The following is a 15409-nucleotide window of genomic DNA, read 5'->3' as shown; positions in this document are numbered from 1 at the left end:
TTGTGCTTGTAGTGCAAATGTTTGAAAGACTGATAGGAAAGAAAACCCTATGAGTCTGTGAATCTTGATTGAGGCTTGGGGAAATGACACACAGTCCATTCAGAGAAAGCCCTTACCTTTCTTTAATCTGCTCTTCTTCTGTTTTATATTTGGTGTAAATAGTTTTTTTTGGTTTGTATAAAAGTAGATTTATAATAGAAGCATGGTATTATTTTGAAACAACAGAATCCAGTTCTGCTACATTGCTAGGGAAAATGATTCAGTCTTACATAAAGTAGAAACAATAACAGAGTAATGATTTTTAGAGTCAGAAAAGTCCATTCTTATCAACATGTATGTTTTCTTTATCATAATGGAAACTGCTATTTTTTCTCCTTTTGTTTTGGTAACCTTTTGTTCAGTCTGATGAATGCTTATCTTCCTGGGGCTGCTGTGATGCTCATTTGTAAAATGTCTGATGATCTTGAGAGAGGAAGAAAGCTGTAGATGTATCCTTGTTTGCATATTCTCAGAGTGTGAAGTTCTGTAGTGTTGCTGTGGAGAGGATTATGGTGCGTGAGGATTAGATGGAGTAAAAACATGGCAAGCTGTGAAAGTCCTAAACAAAGAGGTCCTTTGCAGCTATACAGAGGAATAAACCCCAAAAGAACACATTGCATGATTATATTTTGGTTTTAGTGCTTATGGCCATATAGATGAAAAATAACTTCTTAGAGCAGCGCCTTTTTTAACACGTCAGTTGTGAGTTTTTTATCCTGAAGTCTTATTCAGTGTCAGGGAAAGAAGACTGTAGTCAGATTCAACAAGCTGTGCTACAGAATCATTGGGCAAAATTAATTCTTTACTCTCCCAGGTGGAATATTGTTCCCTTGCATGAGCCTATTCTTGGATGATTTATCTCTGAATCTCTAAATTATTGAAGGTGTTTAGGATTTGCCAGTTGTAGGTTTCAACTGCATCTAAAATATACACAGGCTGTTCTTTAGCATGTTTTTTTTTTCTTTTTTTTTTCTTTTCTTCTCATCTTTAGCAGCAGCAGTACTTGTTTCCGTATGGCTGCTGTCCTTCTGCTTCCCACCGATCAGCCGCTTTCTGTCTTCTGTGGCTTTTGGGATAACAAAGGACAGGCTGTCATCCTTCCCTCTGAATGAGGGGCAGCAGCTGTTTTCCACAGACCTTTGTTCTTCTGGATGATGTTTACTTGCTTTTGCTATATAAAAGACTTCCCTCCCCCAAGCCTTCTTTCCTTTTCAATAATTATTCTCTCTCTGATTTATATTGCAGTGGTAATCATAACCTCTCGATAGGGCTGGATGACAGATGAGCTTCAGGAAAGAGGCTCCGTGGCTGATACTGACCCAAAGTCTGAATGATTTCTGCTTCCCTGAGCTCGAGGTGAAGAGGTGATGGTAGAGGAGTAATAAGCATTAGTCCCTCTGCTGACATAATTTCTTCCTTTTTCACACCAGTAAGGAGAAAGAGGTGGTGCTACTATTCCACTTATACATAAACCCTATGTAGGAGGTAGAGGAGCAAAAGAGAGCTCCTTGTCTTTTCTTGAGAAATCTGTGTTGTATACCTTATGAAGATTTCTGGGATCAGGGCAGAATTTGTACCAGACTTCTGTCTTCCGTTCTTGGACCTTGGACAGGGTGCAGGATAGTGTCAGAAGTTGGTTGCTTCAGTAGCTTGAGTGCTAGGCAGACTGTGCTACCTGCTACCTCTCTTGACAATGCCATTAGATTTAATTTCAAGCCCTTGTGAGGTTGTGTGTTTGAAACTGGTTTGAGGAATAGAATAGGGTTTGGCAGGAGGAAGCCCTATCTGATAGGTTCATGAATGAGTTGCTTTGCGGATGATAATCTCAGCAATTGTCAGGTTCTTCTTTGGGGGATCCTGTGCAACTTGTTTTTTCAGGGACAGTGTTGCCATTATCTGTTATCCTTTAAGTAGGAAGGAGTGATGTCTATGCAGCCAGAACAGGTATAAATCTTGAGCTGTGGAAGAAAAGGAAATACAGGTAGCACTGTAACTTTGATTTTCTTACCACAATATGAAAAATAATAATAATTTTTCTCTGTTTAGTAATATTCTATCTTCTCTGTCTCAGATTTTTCTTGGTATTTTTGTTCCCTGCCCACCCCCATTTATATTCTTCCCTTCTTCTCCTTTCTTATTCTAATGATACCAGCTTGTGTGTGTCACATTTGCCGTCTTGTCTATAATCCTTATCTACCAGAGTCTGTATGACAGCACTACAGACCTGTCACTGGAGGCTCTCATCATCTTTCTTTGTTTTACTGCTCTTTGATTTTTATGAAATAAGTGAATTGCATCTCTCTCCCGCGAATTTAAGTTGGCCGCGCAGCAGAAAGTGCTAAAGGATATAGCATGAGCTGAGCTTGAGCAAAAGATTAATGTATCTTGTGTTCCATTTCTGCTGCTCTGGGTCAGTAGTCCCAGATGGCTGCTCTTTCTCTTCAGCTGCCAGACCTAAGGACAATCCAAAGAAATCCCACACTGAAAGTAGTCATTCAGAATCAGTTGATGTGTAATCATGCTCCACTAGGTGTTTGAACCTTGCAGGATCTTTTGGCTGCGCTGTGACCTCACTAGAAGACTGTGGGACTGTTATCTATTGTGTGTGGGTGAACAGTCATGTCTTGCGACTACAAAGTGGAATTCCAGCCGATGGGCAGCTACAGCCACATGCATACCAGGGAGGTCATCAGGACAATGTTGATAGAAGGTTTGGTGTGGCTAATCAGCAGCTGGCAGCACGAATCAAAAGCACAATTCACTGATTTGGGAGAGTTAATGTTTTCCACAGAGCTGGTAAATTTTAGAAGTTGCATTAGTTCTTGGAGGTCTTGGCTAGCCTTTAACCTGTCATTTCAATGTAGATTTGGTACTTGCAGCCTTCAAGGAGAATGTCTTTCTGTTAAAATTGTATGTAGGTAAGGGGATGATTTGGAGCCAAGGTCTGTAGTTGCCGGGAGAGGGCAGGGTAAGGACATTTCAGAAGTGGCATATGTGCTGTGAACAGCCTTTACCTGGATTCCTACTCTCATCTTCTGAGTTTGTTTCATTTTTCTCCTGGCTAGGTTTTTTCTGTCAGCCTAGATCTGGTCATATGGGGCAAGGTCACTCTGAGGAACTCTGCTGGGCATAAAGGAAACTTGGCTGAGAGAAGTGCAGGCAGACTGGCAGAGGGATTCTGGATTTTGGTATGGGACCAAAGCAGGAAAGTAGTTGTTTGTGACAGAGAACGAGACTAGAAAAATGAAAAGGTAGAAGGCTTGTTCAAGTCTTACTAGTGCATGTTTACCACTCATATCATTTTATGATGCCTGCAGCTTTACTGGTATTTGCTCCAGTAGGCAAAATGTGCTCTGGACTCAGATTTGTTACAGAACTTGCTTGGCAAACACTAAAAGTGAGTTTCTTCTCTCTCAACCATTTTGTCCTTCGTTGGATTTATTAAACTTGTTTTCATTGTGAAAATATCATTGCTAGATATATTGCTTCCATCAGGACTTCGAACTTTGCCCTGCCAAAATGGTTATGGTTTTTCAGTTAATGCTATAAGGACCAATCATAGAGCTAGAACTGAAATCTAGATCTCCCGTACAATAACACAAGACACCTCAGTCATGAAATCAGCCTTTCTCCTTAACTACAAGATTAATCTTACAAGACCAATCTCATGAGGTCCAAACCAATAAATACATCTATTTCTAATAAAGGATTTCTCCTTGCATTTCTGTGGGAAAAGGGCATAGCTGGATTCCTTAAATTGTACTAGAAATTACAATACCATTGGCAGTAGTTGGCCCCATCTACTTACGGTTTTAGTGTGTCTGCCTGTATTTAATAGCTCCACAAAATCTCAGAATGTCTAGTTGCCACGATCAAAATATGGACTGGCCACATATCTGAGAATTTTGCATGCCCCGTTCCTTGTTTTTCCTACAAGTTTCTTATTTGGGCCAGGGGGCAGAAATACTATGATCACTATAAATATTCTTAGATTTTAATACTGTATGTAATTTCTATAGAAAGGCATGTGATTTCTATTGAGGAGTTTAGTTGAGGTGATTGTCTTGAGAACATTTAAGATATTTACTGGGCCATGTGGATATCTATGCATTTTTCTGCTGGTTGTAACCAAACTTGGACAATATGAATAAGGCATCTTATATAGGCAGCCCTGTACTGGGAATGCGGTGTTGGTAAACAAAGAGAAGGGCTAACATTTGATACTGCAGCTCATCTGTTTCTCTCTGCTTTTGTAGATGTCTATTCTTTTGATGAAGAGGAGCCGGTTTTAGATCCACATATAGCAAAACATTTGGCACACTTTGGAATTGATATGCTGCAGATGCAAGTGGTAGGAAATCAGTTTTCTTTTTAAATTTAGTTTATTGTTTACTTATTGCTTTGTTTATTTGGAGGTGGGAGAGAAACAGGAGAGTGATCCTTCTAGCTTATATTTGTGTAATTCCTTAGACTGTATTTAGGTTTGTAAAGTTCAGTCAGCCAGTTCATGTTTTATTTCCTGAGGTCTGAGATGAGTTGAATCATTACTTGTTACTCTCAAATCTGAAAGTTGCCTTGCAAAAGAGTTCCTTTGTAGTCTTTAGTTTACCTGTGTGTTATTCAAGATAATAAACCTCATTCAATTAGAGAATATCTAGAATATTTAATTTTAGTGAGTGAAGGAAAGCCTACTGCATGTGTAAATAGATACAAATCTTAAGCAAAAACAAGCTAAGCAATGGATAAGCAAAAAGTGGTTGAAAATCTAGAAAACAGTATGGTCTGTGGTGTGGTGCACTAGAAAGGGACTGGGGCAAGTCCTGTTCCTGACCATGTTGCTGGCCTGTATTAGTAAAGAAGTCCTTTTAATTATTTGTGTCTTAATGGATGCTGATTCCAGTTTTGTTTAAATCATCTGAGAAGCCTGAATGGAATATGATTATATGTATTTTTTTGCTTTAGTTTGTGGTTTGTTTCTTTTTTGCACATAGCCAAGTATCACTGCCTGAGAACCTGAACATGAAGTCTGTTAAAAATGAACAAACCTGTTACTGACTTAGTGTATTTCATTGTCGCAGTGGAAGGAAAACTAGTGATAACTTTAACATTATAGAGGAGAGTTAAACTGCAGTTTCAGAAGCCTTCATGGTACTAATAATATTTTTGGTATTTCCTTGCCAATATCTTGAATAAAAAGTCTTTTTTATCCTGGAGTCTTTCTGGAAAAGCCATGTTACTCACCAACCTTGAAAACTTAGTTACAGCTGTTGCAAAGGTTTTGCCTCCAGTCTTCAGACTACTCTGAAAAATTCTTAGTGAAGTGGTAGAGCAGTGACCTGTGCCTATGAGCTGTGAACAAGCTGTGTACCTACAAGCTGAAAGCTGAGCTGTAAAGGGGAGGAATTTCAGCATCACAAATTTTGCCTTTTCCCATTTGAAAGAAGGGGAGAGTTATTTGATCTGCAGCTTTTCATCTGGTTTGTTTGCTGGGACCAGCTTCTACAGCAGCAGCTATTCCTGGCTGTTAAAAATGGAATATGAATCCTGAAAAATAAATGCAGTGTTTTGATGTTAAGGCTTCAGGTCACAGCACTGAGAGAAGTGAGGTTCCCAGCTGGGAACATTCAAAGAGCCAGTGGTCTGTGGTAAAGAGCTAAGAGTTATATTGGAAGAAGAAGCTGCTAGTTTTCTGACCCTGATCTTCTCCCCTACATGCAAGATTTACCTCCCCTTGCCTATTGGTTTGGCTCTTCTTTTCTAATGTATAAATCACAAAACTGGTGATGATGATAGCAGCAGCATAATTGTTGCAGAAGTTGAACAGAATAAAAAAAAAATCTTGTTGCTTTCAGACAGAGAACGGGCTAAGAGATAATGATATAAAACCAAGGGTTTCTGAATGGGAAGTGATTCAGGAAGCTGGTGTGAAACTCAAGCCCATGTATGGCCCAGGATACACTGGTATGAAGAACCTGGGAAATAGCTGCTACCTCAATGCTGTTATGCAAACAATTTTCAGCATCCCAGAGTTCCAACGAGCGTAAGTAGCATCAAACTAGTTCTTTTCACTAGCTGCTGCATTCCTCAATCTCTTGGTTTTTTCCAAGCAAAATGGTAATTTCATTTTTTTTCCTCACCTGCGAACAAGTCTCTGCCACTTCAGTGGACACTTAGAGCATTTAGTGATTGCGTGTTGTGTTCTGGAAAAGGCTGGAACACAAAACCCAATCTGCCTTTAAAATCAGAGTGTAACTCACTTATCTTCAGCGGTGGGAAATCATGCCACCTTGTAAACTCGATTTCTATGTCTCTGCTTTCTATATACATATGTACCTATCTATTTTTCTCTGTATCATCAGTATCAGATTAGGGGTTTGTGTATTGGCATGTGCCTTCATGTAGCTGCAGGTTTAATTCTATTGCTCCAGTGTAATTTATGAAAGCAATCTGTACTGGCACAAACGCGTTAATATTGATTCATGCTAGTGTAAACCAATGCACCTTTTGCATGCAGTTATGGCTAAGGGGGAAACTATGAGAGGCATTTTTAAAATATAAGTTCTTATTAAAAAAATCTCATTTCATGAAAATGTAGTGTAAGCATGTTCTTCCACTGAGTGATGAAGGGGGTAAAATCAGTGTTAATTATCAGGAGTAAGCATTTGTTTCACTGAAGAAACTCAATTGAAACATGGGTTTTAAACCCAGGTCTTTGGTTTTGAGCCACACCATTCTGCACCTATTTCAAGATCGAGGAAATATTTAAATTCCAGGTAACAACAGTGCTGTATCATTTATAGCTAGGAGCTTCTAAATAAAACTTGATTGTCCATTTCCTAATTTATTTACTATTATATCTCTATGATAGAAACAATCACCAGGGATAGGTGAAGTCATTGCTATGATACAAAGTTTTACTTATTAGCACAGAGGAAACCTGCTGATGTATCGCTGTTGAGGGCTGAAGATATCCTTGAGTAAATCTAGCTGCAGTATTTGAATATTTTTCCTTTGTTCTGCCAGGTATGTGGGAAACCTTCCTCGAATATTTGACTACTCTCCTCTTGATCCAACGCAAGATTTCAACACTCAGATGTAAGTAACACTTCTCGGTGATTTACTTGGTCAAGTTAAATAGAATTTAAATAATTTAATGTCAGGGCAAAAGAACAACTCTGCTTGGGCTTAAAAGTGAGATATGGCACAAAATAGAATGGGAAGATTTGCCTGTTTATTTGCAGATAATGATATTTATCACTGCGTCAAAGACAGTAAATTTATTTTTTGCTTGGAATAAAAATCTTCTTTTCTGCTTTTCTCACATATTTGTTTCCCTCCCCCCTCACTTTCTTCCCTACAGGGCTAAATTGGGACATGGCCTCCTTTCAGGCCAGTACTCTAAACCACCCATGAAATCTGAGCTTATTGAGCAGGTGATGAAAGAAGAACACAAGGTATTTGACTGAGTTTGTACAGCCTGGTAATTAGGTAAAAGTGATATCCTGAGAAAAGGGAACAGGTGCTGGGCATTGAAGAACATGTGTACATCCAGAATGGGATGCTTAGCAAGGTGGAATGTACAGGATTCTAGTCAGGAGTATATTAGTCAGGAGCTATTTGTGCAAAGCATTAAGGCAACCATTGCTTCTCTTAATAAAATAAAATATTTTGCTACTCCAGTGATGAGTGCAAAGTTCATCTTTACTTTTTTTCCCCTTCCAACATGCAAAGTTCTGTAGCTTTCTGGGTCTTTGGAATCCACTCAAAGTTTTTGTGAGTTGTTTCCCATAAAAGCAATCATATGAAATCAGCAGTGGTCCAGCACAGTCTATATTTAGCTCAACTGTTTTGTGACTGTTGATGGGGAAAGTATGCTAGGTATTCTATAAATATTCGTTGCACTGTGGAGCTAAAAATTTTCACCACAGCAGCAGTTTTCTTGGACCTACTTTAAACATTAAAAACAGGCTGAAAGCCTAAAGGGTCATCAGCTAGGACCTGATTTTCTGTTTATTTCTTCTGTTATTTTTCTTGTCATTGAGGTGGAAAGGGTTTAGAGGGCAAGATCCAGCCCTCCTCTGTAGGCTGTCCCACATGGCGTGTTTCTCTTCTCTCTGCTCAAATGGCTAAGTAAAAAGTGCAGAGATGGAAATGAGGCTTAATTCCAACCTCATTGCATTATACATCAGGGCAAATGTGCTACCTTGCCATATTCTCCTGACATAGAAAGAAGGCTGGTATATAGTAATTTGAGCTGGTTTATGCATTTCTTTCCCCAGTCCTAGCTTTGATGAAAGGCAGCTGAGGATACTGAAGTGATATATAACCCAAGATTCATAAATCCCTAGAGCATCTCTTTGTTCAAGCGATATTGAGACTCTCTCTTTACGAGAGCCTTTAAAGAGCATCTTAGCCTAACATGGTTGCTGGTGTACTGCCAGAAGTTGAAAAAACATTAAAAATTGAGAACTTGCTTGTGATTTCATTGAGTCTAGGAATACCTTACCCTGGTGGAACTAAGAATAAAATTGTGCCTTTTCAGTGTATGTGTTCTGTGCCTTCATTTCATGCTGCTTTTTCTACTTGTATGTTGGTATGGTAACACAACTGTAGTAAAGAATGAGATTGGCTGAGTATTTAACAGCCTCTGATGTATCCTAAAGGCTACACTTTCCCTTGGATTGTCTTGATTATTTGGTTTCATGAAGGATGAGGGTAAACCTGAGTTAAAAGATTGTTATTTAAAAAGGATGATAGCTAGTGTTGAGGATGCAGTCTGGGGTGGTTGAGGAGGCTTAAGTGGAGTGCAGTGTGAGAAAGTCAAAACTAGAACTCTCATGGATGCTAGAGATTTTCTAATTTAGGGCAGTTTCCTACTAATGTAACCGAATGGATGAAGGCAGCATGTTATGGTCCTTCAACGTGACAAATATCTGCAAATTGCAATTTCATGTCTGTTCTTAACAGCCCATCTGGGAGTGTGTGTTGCATACAGTAGTTATTCTCTGCTTGATTCTGTAGAGATCTCTGGAAAGGCTTTGTCCTGAATAAAGCTGCTACACTGAAGTGATTCAGTGCCCACATACTTTTAGACGGAACAGGAGTCTGAAAGGAGTGTCAAATGTTAGAAAACAGTGTAGGCTTTTAGCCTTTCTGAAAACTAGTGACCTTTAGCAAACCTTCAGTAATCTGTCTTTACTTGCAAATGCTGTAGAAAGATCAGGTAAAGTGAACACTGTAGGAATTATGTCATGAAACTTGTTCTAAAACTCCTGGATCATGTTTCACTACCCCTTCCATTTTTATTAAAATGGAAAACCAACTGAAAATGAAACTATATTTTCTCCACTGGCAGAAATGGGCCATAAATAGAGCTAGTAGAGAGGCTTTGGTGTACTTTTTCCAGGAATGAATAAAAATCCTTCTTTAAAATGTTTCTTTTTCTTTTATATAGCTTCAACACAATGGAATATCTCCCCGGATGTTTAAGGCTTTTATAAGTAAAGGTCACCCAGAATTTTCCTCTAACAGACAACAAGACGCACAGGAATTTTTCCTACATCTTATAAATCTAGTAGAGGTGAGAAAGTCTGAATTACTGCTTCTTTTCCTTTGTTATATTAGGCAATGGGGGCAGAGCTGCTATGTGGCCATTTAAAAATGTTTTTTATTATCCTCTTTTTAGCCCTGTATATGTGAATACGGCACTAATTTATATGCATTTTGGTTTAGAAACATTTGTTTCTTTAGTTCTCCCTTCTTTTTACTTCAGACTCTTGCATGGCCACACAGAGGGCCAATGCTGCTGGTAACTGCAAGAGATATAGAGAGGTCAAGCATCGCTGCAGAGGCTATAATATTTGTAAACACATCTAGGCTGTCCTTTTTAAGTGCTATTCATTTTATAATTATGTGCTATCCTTTTGTTTACCATATTGAAGTCTGTCTTAAAATTGGATATTATTATTATTCAAAATTTTTGTCATCGTTGGGAGCAAATTAATTGCTATGTCCAGTTCTTTTACACATTGCAGCTGAACATCATTGAATCATGGGAGGGAGGACTCCCCTGCTGAAACCGACGTGGTTGGTTGTCAGTTGAATATTTCTGTATAAAGCGGTAGTTCCACTGAGCTCCAGCTCAATGCTGAGTGTACTGTAAAAGAATCAGAATAGTGATTTTAATGCTGTCTTTCTGAAAAGGAAATTGACAAATTCGTGTGGTTCTGATTTAAAGTGGTTTTTTTTTTTCCTATTCTTCCTCACTCTCTTTCCTATTTTCCCTGAGAATCAAGGGTATTTAGTCATATATTAACAGTCTAGATGAAGTTATTCACATTTGCATACATTATGTTCTACTTCCCAGAACACATGTACTGATTATAGGGTAGTTAGAAGATGTTCTTCTGGTTTTTGCCTGATAACAGACATTAACATGAACAATAAAGAGGAGGTATATTATTTGTGTGACATTTCCATCTGGGTAATGAGCTACAAGTTGCTTGTTCTGTTTCAGTGCAGATTTGGAGTGGTAGGAGCAATTCTGCTGAAAGGATGCTCCATGTTATTTAAGTAAGCTTTCTGTCTTTATTGTAACCTGCCACCTTCCTACTTTCTTCTGTTCACCTAGACTCAGTCAGATTCATTAGGTACATACTCTGCAGGTTACTATCTGTAGGAAGATACTCCTGTGTATACAGACATCGTGGACGTCAGTGGGGTTTTCTGTGGATTCATGAGTTCTGCATGCAATAAAATATGAGCCGAGCTCTGGATCTGGGTGCAGGATTGTTGTCTCTGGGTTTGCAGTAAAACAGCCTTTGGATTCTCTAGTCATTTTAATGATTGTCACTTAAATGATTGGCTCTAATATTCTTTTCAGAGGAACCCTGTGGGTTCAGAAAACCCTAGTGATGTTTTCCGATTCCTAGTGGAAGAACGAACACAATGCTGCCAGTCCAGAAAGGTCCGCTACACAGAGAGGGTGGACTATGTCATGCAGTTACCTGTTGCCATGGAGGCAGCAACAAACAAAGGTAAAGGAAGAAAAGGTTCCATTGACTGACCTTGTGGTGATTCTCTCAACCAGGGAATGAAGTTCTCGCCCCCCTCCCCCCGTGTGGTCTCTTTATGTGGATAAAACAGTTCAAGGGCATGGGACAAATCAAACCAATGATCTGATCATGAGAGAGTTGCTTGGCTTTGTTTTCTTTAAAGGAGATTTTAAACACCCATGAGTTAGTGGCTTTACCATTCCCTGTTATATGTTTAGGGAATAAGGATTTTAACTAATACTCTTGGCAAGTTTTCAGACAGATTTCTTCTCAGAGTGAGGGACCACTATTAAGTGTCACCACCCAGTAGCATATCACCAAGAATGGCATCAGTTTGTATGATCAGACTTTTGTGAGTTAAAACCTTAACCTGGATTTGATCCAGGGATGTACCACTGCACTTGTAGTACAACTTATTTACCCTTGTTTTTTGTGTGTGTACATGCATGTATGTGCCCAAGATCCCCATTAGGACTGGATTCCCTTTATCCTGGGCAACGAACCAGTACACAAAAACTTCTTAATTTAAAAAGGAACTGAACATACCAGCTAATTAATATCTTGTGAAAAACAAACATACTCACAAAAAAAATAATTAAAAAAAATAGACTGGCTTTGTGTCTACTAGCAACAGATTGTAAAATCTAACATGATAATAGAGAATAGAAATATAAGATAGTTTGTTGTCTATAAAGCCAAAACACACCATTTGGATATCCTAGGCTTTAGGAGAGAGAGGAGGGAAGGAGGATTAAATGGTGGACCTGGAAGCAGGAGGGAGATATTGACATATCAGAATTGTCCTTGCAATCAGTGGTGAAAAGTCTTGCAAACTAAGATGAGTGTGTGCTTGAGGTGGAAGTGGAAGGAATGTCACAAGAACTCTAGAAGGGGGAGATGCCTCTGGTTTCCTTCATAATTTCAGAATTTAAAATATTTTAAAGCCAGAAGGAACTATTCTGATTATTTGATCAGATCCTTTGAAACAGCACAAGACAGAGAATTCCACCTGCTGCTTTTCACTTAGCCCACAGCTTCTTTGACTGGATACTATATTTTAAATAGACTGACCATTTTATTTGAAAATTTAAGTTTTGGAGAACTTCACATTCTTTGTTCATCCCTTTCAGTGATGATTCTGTTGCTTATAAAAGAGCATGTTATTTCCAGGTAGTGGCTCAGGAGGTATATTAGTTTATGAATTTACTGTGCAGTTTGATGATGTCAGGACTCTTTCTAGATCATACATAATCCTGTCCTGTCTAGAAAGTCAGATGACACAGATAGACAGCAATAACTTACCAAGTCAGACTGAGCTGATGAAGTGTGTAGTTGACATTACTGTTAAGACAGGATTCTGGCTGTCATGGCAAGGTTTTAATAATTTGTTGCCCAGTATTTCAAGTTCTGTGTTTCTACCATGAACGGAAACCTTTAACAAAGATTTGTGGTTGTAAATGTAGTCCCTGACCCCGGCGCAGACAAGATTTAATGTCCAGTTGTAGCCATGTTAAAGTTATCTTGCTAAGTAGGTTTTTGCATTTCTGAAACTTGCAAAAATAAGACTGGTGAGGGACATCATAACAATGACAATGTTCATTTAGCCTCTAGTGTCACGTATATTTTTCAGATGAATTAATTGCCTATGAATTGAAGAGGCGAGAAGCAGAAGCTGCAAGGAGACCTCCACCAGAGCTTGTCCGTGCCAAGATCCCATTTAGTGCATGTCTGCAGGCGTTTTCTGAGCCAAACAACGTAGAGGATTTCTGGAGCAGTGCCCTTCAAGCAAAATCTGCGGGAGTTAAGTAAGTGTGTGACTGATTACCTATCAAAAATCTGTATGGTAATGCTCTGTGCTTATCTTGATAACTGGATGAGGGTCAGAGAGAAATAGCCAGTGACATAGCGGACTTTACACTTATGAACCCCAACACTAATACAGTATCAATGTGTAGATCAAGCCTGACAGGAGTTCTAATGACCAGTGGAGCAGGAAATAAATTGTTCTCAACTGTCCAGCTCCAAGAGGCAAGACAGTCTGGTTGTTAAGAGCTTGAAGTTAAAATGCTTATAGCTTTATTGTCTGCCTGTGTATTAAAATTGGATACTATGTATCAACTAGTGATAGTGCTCTGTGTGATTTGGTAGGAGATAATAGTCTGGATCTCTGTGCTTAGTCTCCTAATGTTCTCACTTGACTATAAATGCTGAAGGGCATTGTGTGTGGCAACAAAACAGGGTGAAGCAAATGAAGGTTGCGTTTCTTGTGATAAAGTTCTTTAGATGGATCAAAATTTTTTGCATTTATGAAGTGCTGTGCTGAAAACTTTGGATTTTATATGTTTTTACGGTTTATGTTATTTTTTGTCTGTGTCTGGATTTCAACCCATCACCTTTGTATGCCACAGTGTTTGCTTGCATCTGTTAAGTTTGCTGTCGCTTGCATGGGGCCATGGTACAAGATGGGCGTATAAAAGAAGGAATTCATCTTGTGTGTCTATACTTGGGCATACTTGATAAAAGAACCAAGAGCATCTTCAGCTTACAAAAGCATTAAGAAGAAATAGGACAGCAGGTAGAGATCTGTGCAATTTTCAGGGGCAATGTTTCTTGCTGAGAACGAGAGTTAGTCTCTTATCCAGTTCCATTTTTGTGTCGGTAGTAAGGAGTTGTTGAAAATTTGGCTCTGCATCTGGTTTCCTGTGGCCAGGTACCTTCTATTTTTAGGTCACTGAACATATTAATGACTTGTTGCTGTCTTAGCAGACAGTTTCACTGACATTGGGTTGTAAACTGGGAGACAAGTGCACATAGTGAAGAAAAATGCAGCAGAAATCTGAAGCTTTTCTGTATTAACCATGACCATGTTGGAAGAACATTTTAATCTTTAAATCAAGAGTTAATTTGTAATTTAACTGTAATTTAACTGTAATTTAACTGTAATTTAACTGTAATTTAACTGTTCTTCATCCCCTAGGTCTTTAAAAGCATTAGAAGATGAAGAATAATCTGCTATTTAAAATTCAAAAGTTTCATGCTGCACATGATAAAGTTGCTAAAATTGCAAGATGATACTAACAAGAATTTAGAAAGTAGTTGTTTGTAGTATGATAGGTGGACTGTGTTCTTATGATGCATTTACTCCATTTTACCATAGTTAAGAGAATTAGAAGAGAGGATGATATGTGTGAATGAAAGATAAAGTATGCTGGAGTACTACCCTACTTCTTCACTCTACTTTAAAACTTTTAAATGAAATTAATGTTTATAAAATCCATCATTATTTGTCTTGCTCAGGGTTGAAGTTACACATCTCAGTGTGCATGACGTACTGACATCTGTGCTGCTTGTGACTTTGTTGCCTTGTTTCACTGAATTCTGTTTCTTGTGCTTCCCAGGACTTCTTGGTTTGCTTCGTTTCCTGAGTACTTAGTGGTGCAGATAAAGAAATTTACCTTTGGCCTTGACTGGATACCCAAAAAGCTTGGTATGTGTCCTTTATAACTACCTTTTCCTTATTCTATCCAAGAAAACCTATAAGGTGTAAACACTTTGGTCTTTAATGAGGGCCTGGCCTGATTCTCAAATTTATACTATGAAGATCCTAATTGAATCTTCTTTTCTTTTATAACAAATTAAACCGATCCATGTGGTCTGTGAAGTTTAAAATACAGTTTCATGTAGTCTGACCTCCTTGATAAATTGTGCTTTAGTGTTCTGAATTTCTCAAATAACTGTTTTCAGGAGGAGAATCCTGGCTGTGTTTGTAGCTTGAGTACCAGAATCCCCTTTTGGAAGGGGAAGGTTGCACCGTGAGGTCATTTTGCTGTATTTGTAAGCTTAGTCCGTTTCTTCACTTTTGTAGATGTTTCTATAGACATGCCGGATTTCCTAGATATCAGCCACCTTCGGGCCAGGGGTCTTCAGCCAGGAGAAGAGGAACTTCCAGATATCACTCCTCCCATTATCATTCCTGATGACCCAAAAGGTATTCAATGACTTCTCTCCTATATTTCCCTTTCCTTCTACCACATACCAATTCTCCTTAAGCATCACCTTTTGGAGCTATGGGCAAAAAAAGCAGCTCTCCACTTCTGTAATTAAAGACTGTTATAACAGTCTGTTACAACAGCTTTTGTTTCTCTCCCTACTAAACAACTGCAGTTCTTCCAGCTTTTCTGTTTTGATGCTTTCAGGATTTATGATTGATGCTGTTGCTCTGGACTCTCTCCAAAAATTAATATTTTTATGAAACAGGCTGCCCAGGGAGGTGTTTGAGTCACCTTCCCTGGAGGTGTTTAAGTCACGGGTGGACG

The 15409-nt window shown here is 38.7% G+C and overlaps 1 protein-coding gene across 4 annotated transcripts in view; it reads left to right on the top strand.

Annotated features, from left to right (window-relative positions):
• Positions 1–15409, top strand: part of USP13 (ubiquitin specific peptidase 13) — a 49859-nt gene that overhangs the window by 22568 nt on the left and 11882 nt on the right. For all 4 annotated transcript variants that reach the window (XR_011338132.1, XR_011338130.1, XR_011338131.1 and 1 more), the window contains exons 7-15: positions 4296–4390; positions 5892–6079; positions 7063–7134; positions 7400–7493; positions 9494–9619; positions 10922–11075; positions 12724–12898; positions 14492–14580; positions 14959–15081. Coding sequence is in view for 1 of the 4 variants with exons in the window: in XM_069865316.1 (XP_069721417.1) it covers positions 4296–4390; positions 5892–6079; positions 7063–7134; positions 7400–7493; positions 9494–9619; positions 10922–11075; positions 12724–12898; positions 14492–14580; positions 14959–15081 (1116 nt within the window). In the remaining 3 variants the exon portion in view is untranslated. The remainder of the gene's footprint in view (positions 1–4295; positions 4391–5891; positions 6080–7062; positions 7135–7399; positions 7494–9493; positions 9620–10921; positions 11076–12723; positions 12899–14491; positions 14581–14958; positions 15082–15409) is intronic.

Source organism: Phaenicophaeus curvirostris, chromosome 10 (genome assembly GCF_032191515.1).
Source record: "Phaenicophaeus curvirostris isolate KB17595 chromosome 10, BPBGC_Pcur_1.0, whole genome shotgun sequence".
NCBI lineage: Eukaryota > Metazoa > Chordata > Aves > Cuculiformes > Cuculidae > Phaenicophaeus > Phaenicophaeus curvirostris.
The sequence above is the reverse complement of the archived record's forward strand: the minus strand, read 5'-3'. Positions and strand labels throughout refer to the sequence as shown.